This window comes from Planococcus citri, chromosome 2 (genome assembly GCF_950023065.1).
Source record: "Planococcus citri chromosome 2, ihPlaCitr1.1, whole genome shotgun sequence".
NCBI classification, from domain to species: domain Eukaryota; kingdom Metazoa; phylum Arthropoda; class Insecta; order Hemiptera; family Pseudococcidae; genus Planococcus; species Planococcus citri.
Window position 1 is genome coordinate 8,554,454 of NC_088678.1, and position 12,431 is coordinate 8,566,884.

A 12,431-nucleotide genomic window follows, 5' to 3' on the forward strand; every position below is an offset into this window, starting at 1 on the left:
GCGGCCCACTAAAAAACCAAAAATAATTTTCCCACCAAGTTCAAATAGGGGCCAGCCTATTGAGCACACAAGGTTGGGAATTTTTCACCCCCTCACCACCCCTTCCAATGTTGACACATCGGCTGGGAATATAGTACCTACCCTATGTTGTATACGAATGCCATATTTTTTCCTCTATCTGAAATAAGTTGTCGTGAGAGGCTCATACCTAGTTGAACAAATTTTAAAAATTCAATTTACCCGAAATTTTCCGATTTCTGCGTCGACATTTTTTCTCGAATAAAAACTTCACCTTCCTCTAAACTATGCTTATTACTGCCTAGTATAAAGGCCTCAAAAACGGAGAAAAAAATCAAGAAAAATGGAATAAGTAAAGTCGGTGCCGAGTTTTGGAAAATTCAGTAATTTTTGCGTCAAATCCTTCTAAATAACCTTATTCTCAGAGGAAAGACTCCTCTCCCCTCTCCCCCCCCCCCATACAATGAGTACTATCTCTGTATAGTTTCCCAAAATTGGAAAAGAATATACTTAAAAACCTGAAAGGTCAGTGAAAAATGACAAATTTTTTTACAAATTTTCATTTCTGGCCACATTTTAAGAAAAACCTTCCCTGGGTACTCCGAACAATGTTGGCCTCCAAACATAAACACACCCCCCCCCCCTCCCCAAGTTAAAAACATTTTTCTTGAAATAAATTTTCATTTTGGTCTTTTGTCCAAATAAAAGTCCCTTACAAGGGGAAAAAAAACTTTTCCACTCCCTAAAAATCAGAACCGTGTTAGTAATTATTGATCTTTCAGATAGGTATTCAAATACATATTTTTAGAAATTTAAGGGAGATCCAGTTCCTTTTTTCATCATGTGGAGGGGGTAGGGGCAAGGTGGTCGAGGTTGAGATTATCGCGTTGAATTGTCAAGATGAGTGAACATCAGACTGTGCCAGGCAGACAGAGCTTTTAAGAAACGAAAGAGCATAGGCATATTTTATGGAAGATGTTTCTTGAGTTCCTAAACCCCCTTGACCAAACTTTCAGATCGCTATAAATTTACATACATACATACATTTTATTTATTTCTTTCGTAAAGTACAATCTTATAATAGATACATATTACGACCCCACCAGTACCTTTTGGTGAGCGGGGGATCGGCTCTCTCCACATTACACAGACAGAAACAAAAATACAAAAATAAGAAAATATTAAAAATAAATGAAATACTTAAAGAAACAAATAGATAGGTAAGTAGATAAATAGATAATTAACCAACACTCAGCCACTAGAAAATAGAAAAACCAGAGAGCGAACAATACCCTACAATTAATAATTTCAAACAACTTGCTGTAATAGCTCAGTACACCACACTAACATTCATTCATCTAGGATGGATAAAACATATTCCTCAATCATTCTTTTGAAACCATTTACACTCACATTTTTACATTCCACTGGCAAACTGTTGTACAGATGGGCAGCAAAGTATTGAAAAAGTGACCTAGACATTGACTTTCTCCAGCCAGGGTGCGGAACAACACCCGACGCAGCACGTCTAGTAATCCCACCCCCACTGCATAGCCAAATGCGTCTTTATACCTGTGCATCAGAGATAACACAGTGATGTAATAAATTTGCCTCACCTTAAAGATACCCAAAGAACGGAAAACTGGCTGAGAGGGAGCATCCCAGCATTCACCAGCAACTAACCGAGCGGCTCGCTTTTGAAGCATCAGTAGTGGCTGGATCCAGCATGTAGCCGCACCCCCCCCCCCCACACTGCGATCCCATACCACAAGGTACCCTCAAACACAGCCACATAGAACCTCCGAAGATGAACACCAGACACCAAGCCAGACAAGTAGCGAATCAGATATACAATTTTAGATAATTTTGCCCTCAAAACCAAACAGTGTTCCCTCCACATCAAGCACTGATCTACCCACACACCCAAGTACCTGTGTTTCTCCACCTGTACTAAAGCTGGACAGGAGCAGAGAGCACCGCACTCCCTCTCATGGAGGAAAACCTTACCTCTTAAGTCGCGCACATATCGATTTTGAAAGCCAAAAACAACAAGCTCTGACTTCGCAGCATTCACCCTAAGCCCGTGCTGAGAAAACCAAAGACTGATCCTTTGTAGGTCACTATTCAGCGCACTTATCAGTTCATCCTCGGAGTCAGCAGATACAATGAGTACCGTATCATCCGCAAAAGCACTTGCAATACCTCTCAAGGGCAATTTAAGCAACTCATTGATATAAATCAAGAAAAGGTAAGGACCTAAGATACTACCCTGCGGAACTCCATGAACAACTGGTACCTCCACACTCAATGAATCTCCTACTCGCACACTCTGAGCTCTCCCCGACAGATAAGAGCAAAACCACTCCACAGACAAGTTATCAAATCCGCAATTTTTCAATTTTTCAAGAAGAATTTCATGGTCCACTGTATTGAAAGCCTTTGCAATATCAATATACACAGCTGCTACACACTTCCCAGCCTCCATCTTGCGCACAACCAAATCTACGTGAAACAGCAGCGCCTTTTCTGTGCTTCTGCCTGGGAGAAACCCAAACTGTAGGTCTGCAAAAAACTCCCTATCCATGAGATAATTTACCAGTCACTCTCTACCAAGATGACCTCACAACGACCGATCACTCCTCCAAAGTAGTCCGAGAAGGCCCCAGCAATCTCAACAGGGTCACGCACAGTAGTACCATGTAAATTTAGAGCCAAAATATTCCTATTAGCATTCCTCCCCGCAAGTTTATTCAGAGCCCTCCAAAACGCACCAAGATTATTCCCACACTTTGATAAAACGCCATCATAGTATCGAATTTTGTCTCTTTTGGATAATTTTGTGACTTTTTTAGAAACCTCCCTGTATTGCCTCAGAAGAAATGCATTATTTGGATATTTTTTTGACAAAGCATAAAGGCAACTCTTCTGTCTCGAATATCTGATTAGTTCAGGAGAGGCCCATGGTTTCCTTGGACGATCCGCCAACCCCCTGCTACTACGAGTTGAGGAGATCACACGGTTACTCAATACATCCATAAATTCTCCATCCCTAACTCATCCAAAAGGGGATGAAATTGGCATTTCTGTTGAAAATTTCTCTCTGTGGCAGTTTTCTACCAAATTTTCAAACTTGCCAAGATGCTAGTTAGCGATGACACTACGAAAAGTTATTTGTGGAAAATCCATAGGTGGTTAAGAAGGTTGAAATGGTTCGCGAGAGCTTTCTCTTTAGCAAACTTTTCAGAGAGCCTTTCCAGATCCGAAATTTTGAAAAAGAATTCAACGTTGTAGCATGTTTAAATATTACGTACATTCGATACTACTCGGGTTATATGACAGTAGGCCTATTAACATTGAAATCATTTTTTTAGATTGGTTCATTCCACCTGGAATCAAGACAAATCGAAAACTCAAAATGACCGAAATGGTATCTAACGTACACGATCTGATGTATCCGAGTCCAGCAACTCTGAAAGATATCTCATGCCAGGCACTTGTTACCGGATTATGGCGCTGGGGAATCGAAAATCGTGTGACTGATGATTTTATATCCAGCCTAGACATGGGTAAAAATCTACACCCCAACGTGCCTTCTTCAATCAAACGCATGATTGAAGTATACAGCAAGTCATTTATCACCTCTATAAAAGAATGGTTGGCTCACCATCACGAAAAACTGTTCTTTGACCGCAACGATATGACCAGCATTTTACTCAATTTTTGTGATTTTATTTATGATCGAGATGGCACTGCTCATTACAGTCACACAGCAGAACGAATGATGACGTGTGATCGACTGTGTAACGATGAAAAATTCAAAATTGCCTGCATGTATTGTTTTGAAGACGATATTAGACGGATTTGGCCTTCGGTGTCAAAGAACCTAGACTTGAATGAAATCGAATTCGAAGATATGCCCGAATTGTTTTATTGGATTTGTATACTGAGAAATGAACCGGATCGGATACCTAATCCCGACGATGATCCGATCAATGAGTTAATGCTTCTAGCGTGTTCATATAAACATTGGTCATCTATAGAATATTTTTGGAACCGCATCCGTCCAGAAATTGGATTTTCGGCGGTCAATATTCTATCTTATTACGAAGATGAATCGTTCGTCAGGTTTTATTTGCCAAAATTAAGTGATCAACTGCTCGACAGATTTGTGCTTGAAAGAGGCAGTGACCTGATCTATGAGCTGGTGACCAATAGCCAATATAAATTTTATGCTCTTCCAACGTGGATGTATATTAGAAACAAGATGAACGAAAATAAATTCACAGATCTGATTTGTTCATTTATAAAAGTCGAGACCAATGGGCCACATATACATAACGAGATCAATAATTATCATATGTATACTGCCGACCTCGAAGATTGGTCAAGCACCGAAGTTGAAACGTATTTATGCTGCGAAATATGGAGAAATTCTCCAGATGAATTGAAACGATCAGCGATTAGAAATATTACGAGTATAACTCAAGCTCACCTGCTTGTAAAAGATACCTATCCACGTACAGAGTATAGGGAGATCAGCTTTCTGGTAACTTTTTTGTCGGATGCTTCGTTCGAAGAACGAAATGATTTTTGGAAAAATAATTGGCGTGATTTGATCGATGACACTCGTGGGAAAGATGTGCACCAAATAATGAAACTGTGCTTCAAAGACGAAAATGATATTGCCAAGTTTAAAGAAACCAGCATGTTTGCTTACGAATGTATCAGTGCGCGTTGCATGAGAGCATTGGAACTCGGATATTTTGAACAGTTCGATGATATTTTGATCTTCTGCTGTCCCGATGCTGAAAAAAGAATGGATTTAAAACAGCGCTTATTATGGTCGTGTATTTCCGATGAATCATTCGCCTTGAAACTTGATTTCTCTCAATTGGAACTAATGAATGAGTTCATCAACGATTCTTTTGACAATGCTGAACTTGCTGCCGATTTTAAAAATCGTATTATATCTTTTTGTACGATTGAACAGTTTCTCTGTTTATGCATTGATTTGCGCTGCGAATATACTTCCGATCAATTGATACACTTCATCGGTACATTTGTATCAAACGAGGAAGTCACAAATTCCATAAAACAACGCATTTCAGAGCATATGAGAGTTTTCCTACCTGATGATGATTTTATCTGGAATATCTCAGCTGATGATTTACAAAAAATTTTAGTTTGGTGCTTGGGCAATGAAGAAGAAGTTACTAAATTCAAAAAAGCGGTATTACCGATGAGTGATTTCTTCGCTAACGACGATAACTGGGAGATGTGCACTCCACTGGAGGTGAAAATTAATGATAGGCATGTCGGTGGGTTTTTGAAATGGTATATTAGAAATCCCGAAGAAATCGACGAGTTCAATAGGTTGTTTGCCGATCGGTTACAAATGTGAGATCTTTAATCGGCGCGGTGTAAAGATGGAAAATAATTCGAATAATATTATCCATTTCAAGTGTTCTTTTTTAACTTTTTTACAAGGGGATTTTTTATTTAGTGTCAACGTTCTTTGTGCTTGAAAATGTCATGTGTTGAGTTATTATGGTACTTATCCGATATTTTTAGCGACATGATGCTTAAGAACTTATGATTGTGGTACATTTTCAATATAAATTTTAAAACGATCGATTTGTTCGTGAATATGAATACATAATATTAATTGTTTATTCGTAACATTAAAAGGTGTGCCTGTCCCAGGATGTCCACAAGCCTGGAAATCCTGAATAAGTCGAGGAATTTCGTATAATTTTCAGCATTTATTTCTCAAAAGTCAAGGAATTTTGTGAAAAATCACTTCAAACAGATTTTTCCGTTTCTCATAATGAAAAAATTTACCTTCGCTTTGCTCAAGCAATTTTTTCGCAGGTCGCTTTTGTCAAGAATTGCCAAATTCCCAAAAGTCTTGCTTTTTGCAAAAATTATTCAAGCCTTGCATGTTGTCAACTTATGAGTTAGGATAGTAACATTAAAAAATCTCGCTTTTTAGCCTTACAATGTTTCGCTTTTTTTTCGTAAAAATCGCCAAGATGCCCTGCTTTTTACTAAAATTACTGTTGAAGTCTCGTATGCTGTAAAAAAAAAAAAAAAAAAAAAAAAAAAGTCTCGCTTTTAGTCTAAATTTGTCGAGAATTTTCTTCTTTTTTTTTGCGAAAAATTGTCAAGTTTTTTGCATACGAAAACTCTTACTTACTTTCTTCCAGTAATAGTTCTAATGTGACTTTTTATTCGCCCGAAAGGACTTTTTTAGCAGTAATTTCCAAAATGTTTTGCTTTTTACTGAAATTAAACACGTTTCTATCGAGTTTCATTTTTAGATTTTGATTAATTTGGTGATTTTTTTTTCTGCCTTCAAATGTATTGGCCATGTTTTTGGTTACTTCTTGGATACCTTTTTGGGCGTTTTAGGTTACTAAAGTAAAGTCACTTTTTTTGACAAAAAAAAAAAAAAAAAAAAAAAAAAACAGTACGAGCTCTGGAATTATTTTAAAAAAGTATTGATTAAATTTAAAAATTCTGACATACTAATTTGAATTTGAGCTATTTCACGAAATTTTTGGTTTTTTATTGCGGAATTGAGGACCTTAGAAAAATGGTAAAGCTTCTAAACAAGTTCGTTTGTCGAAAAGATCGAATAATTTTGAACAGGTGCTTAAAACTTGGCCCTTTTGAAGTCATTTTGCAGTTTTCCATGTGTTTTGAGACCTCTCAGAAGCGAAGAGGGGTTAATTTTACAAAAATAAACATTGCTGATTCAAAATTTCTCCTGAAGTACTTCATTTTGAAAAAATTCTGATCAGCGTTTTCAAAATTTTTGTTCTCTATTGACACCTTACTCCTTTCTGTTTTTTTTTTCACTTCAAATGGAGATAATTTTTTTTCTATCCGAACGAATCTGAATATTGAAAAAGTAGGTGTAAGAGTTCATCACTATTTAAAATTTCAAGAGCTGAAGTGCATTTTTTGGTTTTTGGTGAATTTTTGAGTAGCAAAGGGCAAGAAATGGGGGAAAGACAAAGTATAACCAAATTTCACTAGAAAGCTGAAATCAAGTCGGTGAGAAACAATTTCAAGCAATTCTGGAGCCTCCAGCGAATCCTTAAAAGTTTGAGTTGCCTCGAAATTTTGACCCAATAAAGTTGAAAAATTGAAATTTACTTTATTTTAACACGCTGCGTCTATTGGAGGTGGTTTCATGACGTTTTTGAATCCTCCAGCATTTTTTTTTGAAAATTCCAAATTCACAAAAAGTCCCATGAGAGCTGACCAAATATCTCACACCCCGTTTCTCCAAACACCTCTTCTTTGAGTAGTGTAGTGACCATAAGTCCACCCCCCTTGGGGTTGGAAACTTCGCTGACCCCTTATTAGACGGAGGATTTAGAGTAGAACAATATCAATAAGAAGCATCGTTGTGTAAAAATGCGTATTTTTGGACTTACACGCGAAAAAGCGAATTTGGGGGGGGGGTTGGGGTCAACAAAAAGGGAAAGCATACATCGGATTTACCCGAACACCTCAAATTCGATTTCAGCGTATCAAAAAACCCCCGAGTACCAAAATTCAACTTGTTATCAAACTTTTCCCTATAGAATGCTACGAAAGGTTATTTGCTGAGGAAAATCCATAGGTGGTTAAGAAGGGTGAAATGGTCTGCGAGAGCTTTCTCTTTAGCAAACTTTTCGGAGAGTCGTTCCAGATCCGAAATTTTGAAAGAATTTAATGTTGTAGCATGTTTAAATATTACGTACATTCGATACTTACTCGGGTTATATGGCAGATGGCCTATTAACTTTGAAATAATTTTTTTAGATTGGTTCATTCCACCTGGAATCAAGACAAATGGAAAACTCAAAATGACCGAAATGGTATCTAACGTACACGATCTCATCTATCCGAGTCCCGCAACTCTGAAAGAAATCGCCTGCCAGGCACTTGTTATCGGATTATGGCGCTGGGGAGTCGAAAATAATGTGCTTGATGATTTTATATACCGCCTAGATATGCTTAAAAATCTACCCCCCAACATGCCTTCTTCAATCAAACGCATGATCAAAGTATGCAGCCAGACATTTATCTCCTCTGTAAAAGAATGGTCGGCTTACCATCACCAAAAACATATTTTTGAGCACGAAGATGAAACTGGCGTTGTACTCAATTTTTATGATTTTATATGTGATCGAGACGGCTTTGTTCATTACATTAGTACAGCAAAACGAATGATGACGTGTGATCGACTGAGTAATGATGAGAAATTCAAAATTGCCTGTATGTATTGTTTTGAAGATGATATTAGACGGATTTGGCCTTCCGTGTCAGAGAGACAAGACTTGAATGTAGTCGAATTTGAACGAAATCCTGAATTGTTTTATTGGATCTGTATGCTGAGAAATGAACCGGAACGGATACCTAATCCTGACGGTGATCCACTCGACGGTTTTATGTTAGAAATGTGTGAATCTAAACATTGGTCATCTATAGAATATTTTTGGAACCGAATCAGTCCAGAAAGTCGATTGTCGGAGACCATTAGCCTATCTTATTGCGAAGATGAGTCGTTCGTCAGGTTTATTTTGCCAAAATTAACTGATCAACTGCTCGGCAGTTTTGTGCTTGAAAGAGGTGTTACCCTGATTCATGATCTATTGATTCGTTGGAATCGTAAATTTTATGTTCTTCCAACGTGGATGTATATTAGACACAAGATGAACAAAAATAAATTCACAGATCTGATTGGGTTATTTATGCAAACCGAGACCAGCGGGTCGTATGTACCGGAGGTGACCGATTATCATCCATATTCTGCCGTACTCGAAGTCGAAGATTGGTTAAGCACCGAAAATCAAACGTATTCAGGCTGCGAAATATGGAGAAATTCTCCAGATGAATGGAAGCGATCAACGGTCAGAAATATTTTAACTCAAGGCCACCTGTTTGTAAGAGATGCCATCACACGTAAAGAATATAGGGAGATCAGCTTTCTGTTAACTTTGTTGTCGGATGCTTCGTTCCAAGACCGAAATGATTTTTGGAAACAGAATTGGCGTAATTTGATCGTCGACACTCGTGGAAAAGATTTGCACCGAATAATGAAACTGTGCTTCAAAGACGAAAACGATATTGCCAAGTTTAAAGAAACCTGTATGTCTGACTACTATAGTATCAGTTCGTGTTGCATTAGAGCATTGGGACTAGGACGTTTTGAACAGTTAAATGATATTTTGATCTTCTGCTGTCCTGATACACAAAAAAGAATGGATTTAAGACAGCGGTTATTATGGTCGTGTATTTCTAATGAATCTTTCGTCTTGGAACTTGATGATTTCTCTAAATTGGAACTGATGAATACGTTCATCAACGATACTTTTGACAATGCTGAAGTTGCTGTCGATTTTAAAAATCGTATTGTATCTTTTTGTGAGTTTAGAACCATTCTGTATAAATGCATTCATTGGAACGAATGTTCTCCCGATCACTTGATACATTTCATCGGTACATTTGTATCAAATGAAGAAGTTACCGATCGCTTAAAACAGCGCACTTTGGAGCATGTGAGAGATTGCCTACTCGATCGTTACCTTATCCAGTTTATCTCAGCTGATGATTTACAAAAAATTCTAGTTTGGTGCTTGGGCAGTGAAGAAGAAGTTACTGCATTCAAAAAATCGGTATTACCGATGAGTGATTTCTTTGCTGACGACGATAACTGGCGGCGATTCACTCCACTAGACGTAAAAATGAATGATATTGAGTTCTGTGTCACTGGATTTTTGAAATGGTATTTTAGAAACCCTGAAGAAATCGGCGAGTTCAATAGGTTGTTTGCCGATCGGGTTACATTGTGAGATCTCCAATTAAACAATGTGAAGATCGATACTAATTTGAATAATATTATCATTTCAAGTGTTGTTTTTTTAAGGAGATTTTTTTTTAGGATCTAACCTTACGTTTTTTGAGCTTGTAAATGTCATGTGTTGAGCTGTTATGGTACTCGAAATATTTTACGATATTATTATTATGTATAGGTATAAGAACTTATGATTGTTGTGGTATGTACTTCATCAAAAATAAATTTTAAAGTGGCCGGCACGTTCATAATTATGAATATTAATTGCTAACTTATAGAGGGCGTTCCTGTTCCTGTACTTACCATCTCTCGTCTCAGAAAAGCTCCCTCATTCTCCAAAACGATAATCGTTGGGCTAGTTGACGACTCGATCAAAAGAAGTCATACAAAACGAGATGCACGAATTGATAGACCGTCTTCAAAAATTGATTCGTCTTCACCTATTTTTCAATTTCAAGAAAATTTTCTTCTTTAGCTCCGCTCTGCATCTTTTTTTTTTGCAAGGTTGGGAATTTTCGCACTTCCTACCACCCCTCCGAATGTTGTCACTTCAGCTGGGTAAATAATATCCGGTGCTGTACCATATAGGTATTTTTCCCTCTATCTGAAATAAGTTGTGCTGGGAGGCCCATCTAGTTGAAAAAATTTGAAAATTCAATTTAACAGAAATTTTCCATCGAATATCTTCTCTATCAAATGAAAACTTCTCCGTTTTCAAAGCTACAAAAGAGTCATTTACATCATAATTATAATGCTATTACTGTGTTCAAAATCTCAAGCAAATCGGCTCACTTGGAGAGGCTGTAGCCTTGTCCATGGAAATTTCAGCATGAGAATTCATTTAGGTTTCTGATGGTATTTTTGCAATAAGTGCCAAACTTGTAATTTTTTTTTTTTCTCGAAAATGAAAATGAAAAACACCACTTCAATTCTTTGATATATTAAGTTATTCTGCATAAAAAGGACTAAAACTGAGAATTTTTCAGAATTTTTTTTTGGTGATTTTCCATTTTTAAAGGCAGCCAGGGGGTGTCAAAAGTTTTCAGTGAAGTTAAAATATCATCCATTTTAGCAGTGGATTACTCGATAATCGCGATACCTACCAAAATGGATTTTTTTTCAATAGGTAGGGGTTTTGAAACGTTTTTTGATGGTATCATAAAAATCAGTGTGGCCACTTTTTTTCGTACGAAAAATTAGCTTGAAAAGTTTCAAAAAAATGAGGAATGGAATTATGTCGAAAAGTCAATTCAAAAAAATTGAAGAAAAAGTGCGAATTTTTGATTTAAAACATGAAAAAAAGTTTTGATTGATGAAGTTGACCCATGTGACCCCTATTTTTACGTATCCTTTAAAAAAAGTAGAAAACCTCCTTTCACTCGATGAAATAAATTCATCACAAAAAATCAAAATTCGAAAAAATTCAATTTTCAATTCCAAACATCAAACAAAAATTTAATTCATTCTGTTGTCTTATTTTGACCTCTTTCTGATGCATTTCATGAAAAAGTTGTTAAAAATCACACTCATAGCAAAAAATTGAACTTCGTTTATTTTTCGAATTTTGATTTTTTAGTGATGAGTTCATTCTATCGAGTGAAAGGATTTTTTCAACTTTTTCAACGGATACGTAAAAATAGAGGTCAAATGGGCCAACTTCACCACCCAAAACTTTTTTTCATGTTTTAAATCAAAAAATCATATTTTTTCGCAAACTTTCAAATTTTTTAAATCGACTTTACGACATATTGCCATCCCAATTTTTTAATATGTTGTTCAGCATAATAAGTTGTCCATAATATATTTTTTTCTAGATTTTTGAGAGTCGGAACGATATGAAAACTACGTTTTGAAACTTTTCGAGCTAATTTGTACGAAAAAAAGGGACAACACTGATTTTTATGATATCAACAAAAAGCCTATCAAAATCCCTACCTATTGAAAAAAAGTCCATTTTGGTAGGTATCGCGGGTATCGAGTAATTCACTGCTGAAATAGATGATATTTTAAGTTCACTGAAAACTTTGACACCCCCCTGGCAGCCTTTGAAAAAGGGATAGAGGGCTGCGATTTGCGCCATTGGTCATCTCTTCGGAAGGTCTTTCCACAGAAAAAATTTCAAAAAATCTCCGGCTCCCCCCCCTCCCACCAACACTTCTTGGTCGAATTGACGTGGATACGCGAAGTCGGTGAAGCGAGTTTTTAAAAATTGAATCATTTTTGCGTAAAAATTATTCTAATTAAGCTTATTTTCAAAGGAAAGCCTCCCCTCCCCCCCCCCATATGTAAGTCTCATTATATGTACAACTCCCATTTCAAGGAAAAAAAACTTTCCTCGGTACCCCGAACCTTGTTGTTCTCCTTGGCTAGCTTAACGAAAGATGAACGAAAGTTTTAAAATCAGAACTGTGTTGGTAATTAATATTTCAGATAAGTATTCAAATATTTTCAGAAATTCAAGGGGGACCCAGTTCCTTTTTTCATCACCAGGTTTTTGCAATAGATATGAAAAACAGCTCGAATGAAAAAGATTTAGAATTCTTTAAGGATTCCAATGATGAAA

General features: G+C 36.8%; 1 protein-coding gene across 20 annotated transcripts in view; it reads left to right on the plus strand.

Annotated features, from left to right (window-relative positions):
• The window catches only part of LOC135834500 (uncharacterized), a 227,586-nt gene that overhangs the window by 62,842 nt on the left and 152,313 nt on the right, over positions 1 to 12,431 (plus strand). Inside the window, exon 5 of one of the 20 annotated variants that reach the window (XM_065348402.1) lies at positions 7,834 to 10,119. The exons of the other annotated variants lie outside the window; for them this stretch is intronic. Within the exon in view, the coding sequence (XP_065204474.1) occupies positions 7,878 to 9,866 (1,989 nt within the window). The 5' untranslated portion in view covers positions 7,834 to 7,877 and the 3' untranslated portion in view covers positions 9,867 to 10,119. Of the gene's footprint in view, positions 1 to 7,833; positions 10,120 to 12,431 lie in introns of those variants that run through there. 20 annotated transcript variants of the gene reach the window in all.